Raw genomic sequence first — 15833 nt, 5'->3', positions numbered from 1 at the left:
AAAAGTCCCAAGCTCCATCAGGAACCTTTCAGGCTCCATCAGGTGCTTGGAGTGGAACCATCTAGTCGGTTCCGCCTCCCTGCGGCGAGGGGTAGCAGTATGGAAGTCAAGCCTGATAAGGAAATGATCAGACCATGACAAAGGTTGAATAGAAATATCCCCTAAATCTAGATCATTCATCCACTGCCCAGAGACAAAAATCAGGTCGAGCATGTGTCCCCCATTATGGGTGGGGTCTTGAATTAACTGAGTTAGGTCCATAGCTGTCATGGAAGCCATGGAAGCTGACTCGGATGTCTCGCCAATGGAAGGCAGATTGAAATCCCCCAGGACCATGAGCCTGGGGAAATCAACCGCCAATCCAGCTAATACATCCAGCAGCTCCGGCAGGCACTGTTCCCTCTAAGGTGCGCGGCGTGATCGGCTAATTTGCTACTGCCCGCCCGGCTCCCCGGTTAGATTTTTGCTGGGAGGGGGCGGGGGGGGGAAAGCTCCTTGGCCTCCGTCTCTTTTTCTGCCTCCTCGCTTCTCGTCCCCGCCCGACTTCAGGATCCTCCCTAATCATTGTGGGTTGAAAAGAAAAAAGGGAAAGGGGTGCTTAAAGTTTCAAAATATTGGAGCAAAATATCGCTTCAGAGGCAACAGTTCTCATGGGGAATTAGCCCTGGAGTTTCACTGCCCCACCCAGTCAAACCTCGCTTTCCGCGCATGCCGCGTGATCAGCTAATTTGCTACTGCCCGCCGGCTCCCTGATAAGATTTTTGCGGGGGGGGGGGAAGAAGCTCCTTGGCCTCCATTTCTTTTTCTCCCTCCTCGCTTCTTGGGGCTCCACCAATGGGGGAGCAAGGCCCGCCCAGCGCCAGGCTTTGGGCTAACACAGAGATCTGCAAAGTTGGCTGTTTTAAGACTGGTGGACTTCAATTCTCAGAATTCTGGGAGTTGAAGTCCACCAGTCTTAAGAGCCAATTTTGCAGATCTCTGGGCTAATATGATTGATGCCCTTGGTGGACTTCAACTCTCAGAATTCTGGGAGTTGAAGTCCACCAGTCTTAAGAGCCAATTTTGCAGATCCCTGGGCTAATATGATTGATGCCCTTGGTGGACTTCAACTCTCAGAATTCTGGGAGTTGAAGTCCACCAGTCTTAAGAGCCACTGATTTTGTTGTTGTCTTGGGTGACATCTGTGAAAAAAATTCTGGTGCTCAGGCATGAAAATGTGCTGCTCAAACACTATACTTTTCCGCCCACACTGAAAAAAAATTAGAGGGAACATTGCCGGCAGGGCCGATGAAATGTAGCAGGGAGACAGGTACGTAACAAAAAGGCCCACCTGAGCTCCAAGGCCCCACTTCACAAAGAGGGACCCCCACCCGCCTATCTGAGGCACAGTGACCTCCTGAGGTCTGAGACTTTCCCTAATAACCACCGCCACCCCCCCGCCCCGCCCTTTAGTATTCATGCCAGCTGCCTCAGCCCCTTTATCATGTTCATAAACAAGGAGGAGGGGGGGAGCAACTTGGATAACACCATGGCGTGGTGGGGCGGCAGCTGTAGAGACCCCAGACCGGGCATCCCACCGCCACCACCGACCACACCCACGCCGGCTGCAGAGACCCCAGGCCGGGCATCCCACGGCAGCTGCTGACCACACCCACGCCGGCAGCCGCTCACGCTCTCCATTTTCCTTTCACCGCTAACCGCCCCATTTCACTCACGATGTTCCGGCTATAAGGCAGGACATCGCAGCTCAAGGGTATCCCCCGAGATCCCAGGAAGTTCTCAAAGCTGGACCTGGAACCAACGATGGAATAGGCTAACCCCTGCAAGCCCCAAGACGGACAATCATCTCACCGAAGCTCTCCTCAAACGTGACAGGACACCATCTTGGGCATGAGTAGTAGATAATAATCTTATCTGCCACTGGAATGGCAATGTCCCGATAGGGATCTATGGGACCTGACACTTACTATGCAATGATCATTTCTCATTTATTCCAGTGTCTCTAAATGACCCACTTGCTTTTACTGTACACTCTCATTATATTCCTATGTATCCATTTGTATCATCTAAAAAAGTTAAATTTTCGTTCTGGATTGCATTCACTCAGAATCTTGTGCATATTTTTCCTAGAACTTATTCTTGGGGTTTTGGGGGGTTTTCTTTTCTTTTTTTATTACCATGATTACCATGATGACACTCTGATAGCCAAAAAATGAAAAGGGTCTGCAAGCTCCACTAAGAAAACTCAAAGAGCTGTGGAAAAAATGGAACTAAAATTAAATATAAAGAAGACCAAACTAATGATAACCACAATAAAAACAACAATCCTGGAACGACTTCCGGTCCCCGAAGGCGACGGACGTGTGCGTCCCCTGCTCGTCTTTTCAGTGGGCTCCTTTTAGGAGCACAGGGGGCCTTGGAGGGGCTCCCTGCCATAGGGCGTCTTGTTGGGACCCCCTGGATCGGTGGCAGCCACAGGGGGGTCTCCAACTTCGCCCCAGGAGCCGGGGAGCGTGGGGGGTGCACGGTGGCGCTGTCATATCGCTGTGCGCCTTTGCCGAGCGGAGCCTGGAAGGAAATAATCAATCGGATGTTACAGCTGAAATGCGGTGAGGTGGGAAGTCTCCCTCAATCTCTTTTTAAGCTACTCAATTTATGAACAGCAGCCTCTCTAATTCTGGTTTCAATCTTTTGAAGTGTTAAGATTGGAGGGGGGGTTTCCACCACCCCCTTGGAAAAGCGGCATTCGGAATATCCCTCTCTCTTGGAGGAAAGAGAGAGAGTTAATAGTTACTTTCACTTCCTTTAAGCAATGGGAGAATGACTTTTTGCTACAATTGCAAGAGATGACTGCTGAGTTGATTCTTTTAAACTATTTTATGGAAACTTTGGACATGTTGCTTTCTGATCTCCTGTGAAGGCAGAGCCAAGATGGCCAACTTCCTCCTCCTTCTTTGCTTTTATGAATGAAGTTTCCCTTTTGAAAGAATTTCTGGCTTTGTACTATTTCACACCCTAGAGATCTCCAGGAGCCTCTCCTTTCACGTATCCCCCTGGGATTTGGAACATTTGACTTATATCATCTGGCGTGGAGCTGTATAGGAAGACTAACTTTCTCCTCTGGGCTTGCTTGCCTCATGATCTCTCCCAGCTGTGTATTTCCACAGACACCATTTCTTTTGTATAGACTTATAGCTATCTCGGAACTTAATATGGGTCCTAAAAAGTTACTGCCTGGTAAGGCATCTTCGGCCTCGACATCTTCTACGTCCAGTCCAATCACACAACAGACACAATTGGCTTCATTTTTACAACCTAAAACAACTGAAGAGAGTTCAAAGGAATTATCTGTTGCCCAAATGTTTCAAACTATTATGAAGGGACAAGACGACTGAAAAAACAATTGGCGGATTTAAACGATCAGCTCAGAGAAACACAACAACAAACAACACAAAATAAAGAGAATAGGTGTGCTGGAGGAGGATGCGACTGGGCTGAGGGAAGAGGTTAAGACAATTCAGAAGGGGAATATAGAATTTGAAAATCATATGATAAAGATGGAATTTGAAAGAATGTCCTTTTTTCTTAGATTTCAAAACCTGCCAGAAACAGAGAACGAAGACCTTAAGGAGATCATGACCACAATTTTAGCAGAATATATTAAAAGAGATAAACAACAGTTATGGTGGGATATTGATTTGATTTATAGGATCAATTCAGGATACGCTAGAACACACAATGTTCCAAGGGAAATACATGTTAAATTTCTTAGAAAGATTACAAGAGATGAGGTCTTAGGAGCTCAAAGGGTGGGACCATAAAAATACAAAGACAAAGAAATAACCATTCTTAAACAAATTCCAAAGAAAGTAAGAGATAAGAGGAAGAAATATTCCTCTATCAAAGAAATTATATAATAAAGGAATTTGGTTCAGATGGTTATTGCCAGAAGGAATGCTGATTTTCTAGGAGGGCAGCAGAATTAGAAATAATACAGTTGCAGAGGTGGAGGCCTTCATTATAAAACACAGTGCCCTCCTAGATGAAATAGGGGACAGTACACAAGATATGATGGAGGGAGGGGCCGTGGTTCTGCCAGCAGACAGGGGGGAGGATGCAACAGTGAAAAGACTCAGGTCACAAAAATGAGTTTGAAACACTATTGCAATTGTTGTTATAATGTAATTGTTGGAAGTGACATAAAAGTTGATTGAATATATTGATGATATAATGTAAAACAAAAAGCTGCCAATGTCTATTTCTAAACTTTTGATGTTTTTTTTTTCTGTAAAAGTTGTGAGATTTGGGGGGATTTCCACCTTTCGCATGATGTAGCTGTCAAAATTTTCTATACCTATTTACCCTTTTCCTATAAATATTTGTAAAAACCAATAAAATTCTTTTAAAAAACAACAACAACAATCCTTAGAATTGGCAATGAAGGTAATGAAGTAATAGATAGCTTTTGCCTTTTTGGATCAACCAAATATCAAATGTGCTCTTAGTCTTTTTAACTAGTATTAATGTTTTAGTGTAAGTTTTAATGTTTGTTTTAATGGTTTTTTTATTGTACACTGCCGGGTACACTCATAGGTAGCTATATGAATATGATAAATTAATGAAAATCTGAATAAATAAAAATATCAACAGTAAAGGAATAAGCAGCCAAGAAATACACCGTAGACTAAAATTTGACAGAACAGTCAACAAGGTCTTGGAAAAGATATTCAGATGCAGTGATATGTCTATATGTATAAAGATTAGAATAGTGCAAGAAATGGACTATTCCATATCCCTGTGTACACTTTATGAAACTGAAAGTTGGATTTTGAAGAAGCCAGATAAAAAACAATAATGGGACTTTTGTGCAAAGAAGACTCTTGAGAATACCATGGATAGCAATAGGACTTATATACCACTTCAGAGTCCTTTTACAGCCCTCTCTAAGCGGTTTACAGAGCATATTGCCCCCAACAATCTGGGGCATATTGCCCCCAACAATCTGGGGCATATTGCCCCCAACAATCTGGGGCATATTGCCCCCAACAATCTGGGTCGAGATTGTTGCCAAATAGCCAAGAAAACAAACAAAGGAATCATTAAACAAATCAGTGCATACCTCTCACTCAAGACCCAAATGGTTGGGGCGAAATTATCCTTCTTTGGACATTTTATGTGAACATCTACAGTAGCTCTCTGGAATAGGCTCTAATGCTGGGAAAGGTGCAAAGAAAAAAAATGATGACCAGTGGGAAGGCGGACAGATCAGTTATACTAGCAAGGCTGGCAATGTTGGAAGACCTAAAGACCAAGTTAGAAATAGATCGTCAGAATGAAAATTTATCTGTTTAATCACTGATTATATGGAACATAGTCAATCAATGAATCAATTAAGTTGTTAATCTCATATACACTTAAGAAATGGAGCTGATATTTTCAAGAAAAGATGAATTTACACACACACACTTTTGGCACACAACGACAAAAAGGTTAGCCATCACTGAAATAGAGTATATACAATAGGTTATATTTATAATCTCAATTATATGAGCACTGCATTATATTACAAAAAAACCCCAGAAACCAAATCACATAATGCCAGATTGAGACTAGAACTCCTATCTTTCATATAAAAACCTAATGACTACCCGATAACCTGACTTCATAATGTTGCAATTACTTCCAATGTGCAATTATACATCTGATAAATAAGCAGTTATTGAAATTAAAGCAACTAAAGCCTTTATACCTAACAATACCAGCAAAAAGTGAGGAAAATTCAGCTGGTGACATAGCAAAGCAAAATAACTTTATTTTACTTCCATAAGTTAACAAATGCAGATGTCAGAAATATCTTTAGTCTTATATTCAAAAAATGGAGGCCAGAAATTAAATCAGCATATCAAAATAAGAAAATATGTTCCTAGTTTATGAATTGGGTCTTTTAAATACTCTCCAGTTCATAAAATACGATTTTAGAAATTTTGCACTAGATAATTATACTTCCTGATTTTGTAATTAGTGGAACTACATGTAATTACATAATAATTATGATGGTAATTACATAATTAAGATGTATAATTATGTAGTAAAAAACATTATGGAAATAAAATAAATCAACTGTATAACCACAATACATCTACAAAAAAAAATCTTCCATATTGCTTAAAAACTGTATTTTCCCCACAAAATAAATAAATAAACAAACAAATAAATAACAGCGATTAATCTAGCGTATCAATTACTTACTGACAATTAAACAAAAATCCTATAGATATTAAGATGGTGAATTATCATCTTAAGACATAATTATACTAATTTAGTCATCATCAAACATGTATTTTATCCTAAATCACAATAAATCAACAAAAATTCCTCGAGACATTTGAATCTAGCTAGAAAAATTTTAAATTGATATTTCAGCGCTGCAAATTTTGCTATTTCTTGTTATTTGTTCAAAACACTTCAGATAATACAGAGTGGATGTCTTAAAACTTGAATTATCTTTAAACTATATTTAAGGCTTTTTCTCTACTATAAACATTAAATGAGTTAATTTATAGAAATGTCCACTTTTTAATATTGTCCTTTATTCTTAAGTTAATTTTGGGACATGGTTGCAATATGCAATTTGTATTTTTTCTGTCAATTGCTAGCAGAGACATATTAAAGATCCTCATTAGTATCACTGAAAAATACCACCATGATGAATGCTCTCCTTATACAGATTTCTATCAATTCATCCATAAAAAACCCCCACTTTGCATTGATATTTTGCACACCAAGTCATGAGCACAAGAGAAAATACAATTTTAAATTACAGGATATAAGCAAATATTCCAAGTTAGACTTTGCATTTCATTGGAGGTCATACAGCTTAACCATTTTATTTTTTTAAATACAATTTTACAGTCTGTTCATCCAGAAAGTTAATTGAGCATGTTTAGTATATAAATTTGTAAAAGTATTTGCTGAGCATGGATTTATTTTTTTAAAAAAAGCACAGTATAAAAATGAATATCTCAAAGATCTTAGAAAGAAGTTAAAATATCCAATACCTTTATCCAACCTTCCTCAATCAGTGAGTGATTTAATATAATCTAACCTTTTATTTTTACTTTAATAATTGGTCTGATATTTCTTATACTAGTAATAGAAGTCCTTAGAATTAAGATGTTCTATTGCTAGGTTAGGAAAATGTTATGCAAAAAAACATAAAATAAAATATTTCAAAATCATTTCACATCTATTCTTCATGCTATTAAACCTTGAAAAGTTGCAGAGCTTCAGCCTCTGTCTCGTAGAGGAAATATCCACAGCCAGCAATTTTTTTTGCAGCCTTTCAAGTAGCGCCTTAAAAACTAAGCAAAATATATACTATGGCTCCCCAAATGTTTAAACCAGTTGCATTTGTACCAGTTTCACTGTCCCTAGGCTGTAAATTGGATTCCCTCAACTTGGACACAAATACAACAGTCTTCTATTGCTTTTACAATAGCTGTAATCGTTCTGATTCATACATTATTTTCAGAAATTATAATAAATATCGAAAAAAACCTGCTCAAATCTCTTGTCTATTGTTCTAATAATGGAAAGGAGTAAGTGAAAAAGTTGAAAATTCAGAGGTATACAGATAGTTCTTGACTTACTATGGCAATTGGGACCAGAATTTCTACCGTTAAGCTATGAGGTCATAAAGCATAACTACATCACTTAGCAATAGCAAATCCCTGCAGTCTTAGTTGCCACTGAACTGAACTGAATCCAATTGTTATTAGATGAAACAACCTTCTGCTGGTTTCCCTACAACCATGATGAAACTGGCCGGAAGTTGGAAATCCTAGGCTTGCAAACAGGCCACTGGTACAAGGGTGTGTGAGGAAGTTGTGAGAGTGTGTGAAGAAGACTTGGGGAGGGTGTGCAAGGTGCACAAATGGTGAGGGAGGTGCCATGATACCTTGGGAGGGTGCGTGGAGGTGCACAAGTGGCCTGCAAAGAATGTGGGCAGAGGAATGATACACAGGTGGGAGAGAATTATTCCAATGACTTGTAACCTTCCCAATGGGCATCTCTATTGACTTTCTGGGGAAGCTGATAGGAAAGATCATAAATGACAATCAGATAATCACAGAGCATTGCAACAGATTGTAAAAGTGAATACAAGTGCCCAGATTGCAATTACATGACCATGGGTTTTCTAGAATGGCCAGAACTTTGAGGATCAATTGTAACTACCATTCATTCAGTGCCATTGTTACTTTGAACAGTCTCTGAATAAATGGTTATAAGTTAAGGACTAGCTACACACAAGTTCATGTACACTCAGAAATCAGTATCATCAGCACTAGAAAATTTTGTCAACATTTTTGTCCAAGTTATAGGAAAAAAACAAATTGACAATAAAGTGATATATTAAGAACAATCTATAAAATCTTTTATAGATTTTATGGCTCTGAACTTGTTTCCACCCCGAGATGTCCAGGAGCCTCTCTAAATACGTTTTTCCCTTGGATTTGAAATATTTTGATTTACTTATTTGATTTAGCCCAGTACTAGAAGATTTATTCTCTCTTGGATTTGCCTGCCTTGTGATCTCTACCGGCTGTGCTTCCCTGCAGACACCATTTCTTTGTACAGATTAATAACTATTTCTGAGCTTCATGATGGGTCCAAAAAAATTACCGCCTGGCAAGGCTTCATCGGCCCAGACATCATCTACGTCAAGTCCGATTGCCCAGCAGTCACAACTGGGGTCATTTCTACAATCTAAAGCCCCTGAAGAGAGTGCAAGGGATTTGTCTACCCACCAGATGTTTCAATCTATCTTAAAGGGACAGGATGAAATAAAAAAACAACTGCAAGACTTAAATGATCAACTCAGAGAAACGAAACAACAAGCCACATGGAATGAACAGAGAATAGGTGTACTGGAGGAGGGTGCGGTTGGGATGAGGGACGAGGTGAAGACAATTCAAAGAGGGAATGTAGAATTTGAAAATCACATGATAAAAATGGAATTTGTCTTTTTTCCTTAGGTTCCAAAATCTGTCAGAAGTTGACAGTGAAGATCTAAAGAAGATTATGACCACAATACTAGCAGAATATATTAATAGAGATAAACAATAGCTTTGGTGGGACATTGATTTGATCTATAGGATTAACTCAGCCTATGCAAGAACATACAATGTTCCAAGGGAAGTTCATGTTAAATTTCTTAGAAAGACCACAAGAGATGAGGTTTTAGGAGCTCAAAGGGGAGGACCACTAAAATATAAAGATAAAGAAATAACCATTCTTAAACAGATCCCCAAGAAAGTAAGAGATAAGAGGAAGAAATACTCCTCTTTAGCAAAAAAATTATATAACAAAGGGATCTGGTTCAGGTGGCTATTACCAGAAGGCATGCTGATTTTCTGGGAGGGCAGCAGAATCAGAATTAATACAGTTGTGGAGGCGGAGGCTTTCACCAAAAAACACAATGCTCTCCTAGATGAAATGGGGGATGCTACACAAGAGATGAGGGAGGGAGGGGCTGAGGCTCTGCCAGTGGACAGGGGGGTGGATGCGACAACTAGAAGACTCAGATCACAAAAGTGATTTGAAACATTATTGCAATTGTTGTTACAATGTACATTTACGGAAGTGATACAAAACAAAATGATTGAAATATACTGATGATTTAGTGTTAAACTCAAAACTGCTAATATCTATTCAAATGTTGATTTTTTTTTTACCCTTGTTTGTAAAAGTTGTGAGACTTGGGGGGATTGCTCTCCCCCGCACGATGTAGCTGTCAAAATGTTTTTACACCCTTTTAACCCTTTTTCCTTGGAAAAAATTGTAAAATCAATAAAACTTGTTTAAAACAAAAAGAACAATCTACGGTCAAAAATATTTATTACCAATCCTTCAGATATTGGAATAAACCAAATATACTTACCGTATTTTTTGGAGTATAAGATGCAATGGAGTTTAAGATGCACCAAGATTTTGAAGAGGCAAATTAAAAAAAAAGTTTTTGCACTCTGCAGACCTCCCCAAAATGCCCTGTTTTTCGTGAAAAGGGGCCTCTTTTTTTTTTTTTTAAAAAGGGCATGAATAGCCTTTAGGAGGCTTGTAGAGTGCTCCTGGGGGGTGGGGGAAGGGAAAAATGAGCAAAAAACAAGCCCATTTTTTGCCCACCCAAAAGGGTATGCATAGCCTTTAGGAGGCTCATAGAGTGCTCCTTGGTGGTTGGGGGAGCAAAAAATTGCTGTTTTTCACTCATTTCTGCCCTCCCCAACTCCCAGGAGCATTCTATAATCCTCCAAAGGCTATGCACGGCCATTTTGGTGAATGGTCCGGGGTTTCAGGAGGCAAAAAATGCTGTATTCAGTGTATAAGATGTACCCAGGTTTTCAGCCTCTTTTTTGAGAGAAAAACGTGCGTCTTATACTCCAAAAAATATGGTTACTGTTTCCAAGTACCGTAATTTTCAGAATATAAGACGCACCGAAGTATAAGACGCACCAAGATTTTGAAGAGGCATTTTTTAAAAAAAGTAGGTAGGTAGATAGAGGGATATAGAGAGGGAGAGAAAGAGAGAGAAATACATAGGTAGGTAAGGAGAGAGAGAGAGTAGTTAGGTAGGTAGTTAGATAAAGGGATAGAGAGAGAGAGAAATAGAGAGAGAGAAAAAAAAATATAATAGGTAGATAGGGAGAGAGAGTGTAGATAGGTAGGTAGGTAGAGGGATAGAGAGAGAGAAACAGAAAGAGAGAGAAATACAGTAGATAGGGAGAGAGAGTAGGTAGGTAGGTAGGTAGATAGATAGATAGATGGATGGATGAATAGAAATACAGTAGGTAGGTAGGTAGGTAGATGTTTCCATGTGTATTTATCCATGTGCTGGAGAAGGAAATTTCTGACAATCTGCAGCACCTAAGACTTTGCACTTGATCAATATAATCAGTTAAAGAGCTTTCCAAAAGGAAAAAAAAACCAAAGTTTTTGTACTCTGCAAACTTCCCCAAAAGGTCCCGTTTTTCGCGAAAATGGGTGCTTTTGTTTTTTTTTAAAAAAAGAGAGGCACGAATAGCCTTGGGGGGGCTTGCAGAGTGCTCGGGGGGGGGGAGCAAAAAAGTGCCTTTTTTGTAAAAAATTGCATGCATAGGCTTATGGAGGCTTATAGAGTGCTGCTTGGGGGTGGGGGGGAACGGCGTGTCTTTTGCTCATTTCTGCCCTCCACAGCCCCCAGGAGCTCTCTGGAAGCCTCAATAGGACTTTGCACGGCCATTTTGGTGAAGGGGGTGGGGCTTCGGGAAGCAAAAAATGTTGAATTCGATGTATAAGATGCACCCAGATTTTCAGCCTCTTTTTTGAGGAAAAAAGGTGCGTTTTATACTCTGAAAAATACGGTAATCTCTATTTCACAAATTATTTTTGGCATGCATGGAAGCAAGGTTAATATATTACATTTCCATGAATACCAATTCATGCCTTTGGAAATTGGATATTAACCCATACTAGTACACTTAATAATACTTTGCAATGTATTAAACTTTTCCTATTTCATCTTTTATAATGGTTACTGATATAAAAATTTTGGAAAAAGAGTTAATTGACTTTCAATTAATGACATATTTGTTATCTAGGATAATTAGTTTGGAACCCATTTAACCAATCTAATTTGTATATTCTGATCATACAGTATTCCAATATGCCAACCACATTACATATTTTTACTTTTCTAAAATGTCTATGTTTTCCAAATATCAATACATTAAAAAATATACATTAGGGAAAGCAGTAGACAAAAGTACATTTATTAGGGAAATGTGTATAGGTAGTGCTCAATTTACAACTGAAATCTTGGTCACTGAGTGAAGTGACTGTGGTCATTAAGCAATATTGTCGGTCATTAAACTGATAGAATCCCAGATAAGGAGCATGGAATGCCTTGGGGATGGGATGGGGAATCTCTGCTCAGGAGCTACAGTAAAAATGTTTCCTGCAGAAATTCAAGCAAGATTTTCAACTTGAGTGTAGAGACACTTATGCATGGCCTCCACTGTGCCTTCCCCAGACACTGCCCTGCACTCCTTTCCTTATAGTGCTTGTTGCTCTTCAGTGCTTCTCCACTCTCTCTTGGATTTTGGTTCTCTCTTTGTTTCTGGGGTCTAGCTGAAAGAGCTGCCCAGTGAAGGAATTCAATTCTCCTCTGTATGTAGAAGAGAACTGCATGATAAGAGCTCAAATGTTCAGGATCTCACCTTCTTAGACAACCTTTTCAGTCAACCCTCAGAGCGGAAACAAAGTCCTATCATCAGGCAGCAACAACTTACAACCTTTCCTGCCAGTTTCCCCATTGACGGGAAAACCAGCAGAGAAGATTACAAAGATGACCCCAAGACTGTGGAAACTTAGTTCTAATTAGTTCTAAATGAGAACAGGGTGCCAAGTACCGATATTGTAATCTCATGACTGTGGGAATGATGGAGCAATATTTTATGATGGCTGGAAGTTGTTTATTTATGGGCTGTAAAGTATTCTTTACTTTACAGCCCATAAACATTAGTTATTCTTTGGCCACCTAATGAGAAGGAAGGACTCACTGGACAAGAACCTAATACTGGGAAAGGTTGAGGGCAAAAGAAGGGGACGACAGAAAATGAGGTGGCTGACTGGAGTCACTGAAGCAGTAGGTGTGAGCTTAAATGGACTCCAGAGGATGGTAGAAGACAGGTAGGCCTGGAGGAGCGTTGTCCATGGGGTAGCGATGGATCAGACATGACTTTGCAACTAACAACAACAAAGTATTCTTTCTGAAGCCATCATTATTCCGGACCACCATTAAATGAATTAGCAACAGCAATTCAGGAAGACCTGCCTGCTGTTGTTAAGTGAGGATTACACTGGTTGTAAAGCAAGGGCATCACGTGACCGCAACTTCCTGTCACTTCACCATTGACTGATTGTGGGAAGCTGGCAGGGAAGGTTCCAAGTCATGAACATATGATTGTGGGACTCTGTGATGGCCAAAATTCAAAAGCTTAGTTTAATTTCTATTTCTTCAGTGCTATCATAAGTCTGAGTGATCGTTCAATGATTGGTTGTTAAATCAGGACTACCTATATCAGAGAACTAGCATTACAAAAATAAAGTGCACTTTTTTATATATGTGTGTGTGTCAGTGACGTGCAGTCAGGTGAGGCAAGTGAGGCACAGCCTCACCACTCTCATCATGAAAAAAAAAAGTAAAAGGAAAAAGCTGAGCTAGTTGCTGCCTCACCGTGGATGACTCTGCTTAACCTCACTGGTGCTCTCCCTCCCCAAGTGTAGTGACTTCCTCCCCAGGCCCCCATTCATTTCTCTCTCACACACACACAGCTGGATAAAACTATATAAAAATCTAGCCCAGCTTCACTGATTACAAGTTTGAAAAGGCAACGTGGCTCCACCTGCAATCAAACTACACTTGGGGAGGGAGAGCACAAGCGAGCACTGAGGAGACCACAGGAGGAGGCAGGAAGCCAGGCAAAGAGCCATGCTGTAGTACACACACTTCCCCCCCCCCAGCCTCTTTCTTTTGGAAGGCTCGGCTCGGCTCCCCTCCGGCTTCTCTGCCTCTCCTCTCACCCCAGCCTGCCAGCAGGAGGTGGTGGGTGGGCTTTATTGTGTTCCAGGCATTTCCCACCCAGACAGCAGGCTGCATTTGCAATGGTGGAGGTGTTTGGGAAAGGCAGCAGGGGAATGGGGGGGGGGATGGCAGAGGAGCTGCTTTCAAGCCACTGGAAAAGATATCCAATCCAACTTTTGTGTGTGTGGGGGTTTGTTTGAGAGTGAGTGAGAGAGGCAAGGGGTAGGAGAGATAGTCCAATCCAACTTCTGTCTGTCTGTCTGTGTGTGTGTGTGTGTGTGTGTGTTTGAGAGAGGGAGAGGAAGGGAGAGAGGGAGGAAGGAGGGGAAGGAGAAGAAAAAGAAAAAGAAAGAAGGAGCAAAGGAGAAAAACAAATGCTGTCGCTTTAAATTGGAACTGAGCATGCCTGGCTGTGGAATTCTGGGAGCTGAAGTCCACAAGTCTAAAAATATTTGAAACTCAGCACTGTGTCAGTGCCTCACCAGCCATAAACCTCACTGCACATCACTGGTGTGTGCATGTATGTGTGTGTCTGTGTGTATACATACACACACACATACATTCACATGTATACAATCTATATAAATAAAAATGTAATGTTTGTTTGTTCAAAATCTCAAATCTCCGAAAGTTCTTCACCGATTGCTTTGAAATTTTGACACAACGTTGCATTCGACTACATGCATGTTTTTATATATGTATATTATATAGATGTCACACCTGTGACAGGTAAAAACATGCTTTTTTGTAAAAACATGCTTTTTTGAAAACCAGCGCCATCTGCTGGACGTAAAAGCAACACATGCTATACCATAGCGTTCATTTCTTGAGTATAGTATATTCGGAACTCTCGGCCTCTCTCCAGCTTCGTCCCGAAGGTCCCTTTATATGTGTGGCTGGGCTGCGGCTGCACCCTTTCCCCTTTCTGCCCCTCCTCCGACGAGCTTCACCATTTCCACCAAGGGGAGCCGAGGCGCAGTGGGGCTGGGGTTGCCCCTGGGTGCTCTGTGAGGTGGCAACCGCAGCGGTGACGGCATCTCTGAATGAGGCCGCGGCCGGCGGGGGCTGCCTCGTGTCAGTGTCACCAGGGTGGCTCCTCCCTCCTCCTCCTGCTCCTCAGGGGACGCTGGCCGCCTCATCTCGCCGCCACCGCTGAGGGAAGCCGGGTCGGGGGCGGTGGCCTCCTCCTCCTCCTCAGCTCGGCCAGGCCAGGGCCTGTGGGAGCGTCCTCTATGGCAGCTCTTGCAGGGGCTACCATGGCTCACTTCCATGCAGGGGCCACCTCTGTCGGGGGACTTGCGCTTTCTCATTTCTTTCTTTTCCATTTAACTAGCTGGGCCACAGCAATGCGTGGTCGGGTACAGCTAGTACAATATAAAACACACGCACACGCACACACACACACACACATTCTGAATATCTATAGTGAATGGAAATCAAAATAAATAATAGGTTTTTTCCCACCCCTCTCAATATCATAGGAGAATGCTATTCCAAACTTTTAAGTTATTAGGAGTAAAGATGCTCAATACTGGCTGACCTAAGGTTGCAGGTCTTTACATAACGGGCACCCACAACTGTTTTTTTATTCCAAGCAGCAGTGTTTTCTAGCCATTTGTAAGAATAGGTTGTTAATCTGGGAAAATTCTCAAAGCAGCCTTATTGAGGACAAAACTACTTCGAGGAAAGCCCACTACTGAGGTAAAATTGAAAGTTTATTTTAAAAATAATAAAAAGATTAATCAGAAAATATTCCGTAAGCAAAGGGAAGGCTAAATCACCAGCATTCCCAATCACTTAAGAGAATGTAAAGTTTCCCAGACATTTCTTTAGTCAGTCAGAGATATACAGTTGATTATTATGACATACATCTTCTTTCTTATATACAATTTCTTAATTCAGGCAGTCAGCTACCTTTATGTATATTATGTTAACAGAATGAGGCAGATTGGCCTAACACCAGAAAATAGGACTGATTTTATGATGCAAATTTCCATTTTAAACATTCAGGGTAATGACAGTGTTGTAACATACCTTTCCCTGGACCAGTATATATTTCTTTTGCATAGTCCACATCAAAAATATAACGGTAAAAGCATAGCTGGGTGAATAAGGCCTTGTCAGAGTACTGTAATAAAACACAAAAACCGACACACATAAATAAAGTATGCTATTGAAAAGCAGCTCAGACTAGAATAACCATGCTCACATATAA

General features: G+C 40.7%; 1 protein-coding gene across 2 annotated transcripts in view; it reads right to left on the bottom strand.

Moving 5' to 3' along the window:
* Positions 1-15833, bottom strand: part of POLA1 (DNA polymerase alpha 1, catalytic subunit) — a 511093-nt gene that overhangs the window by 77487 nt on the left and 417773 nt on the right. For both annotated transcript variants that reach the window (XM_081949269.1, XM_081949270.1), the window contains exon 36: positions 15653-15746. In XM_081949269.1, the coding sequence (XP_081805395.1) occupies positions 15653-15746 (94 nt within the window). The remainder of the gene's footprint in view (positions 1-15652; positions 15747-15833) is intronic.

The sequence above is a fragment of the Natrix helvetica genome (assembly GCF_964273705.1).
Source record: "Natrix helvetica genome assembly, chromosome: 3".
Classification (NCBI taxonomy): Eukaryota; Metazoa; Chordata; class Lepidosauria; order Squamata; family Natricidae; genus Natrix; species Natrix helvetica.
The sequence above is the reverse complement of the archived record's forward strand: the minus strand, read 5'-3'. Positions and strand labels throughout refer to the sequence as shown.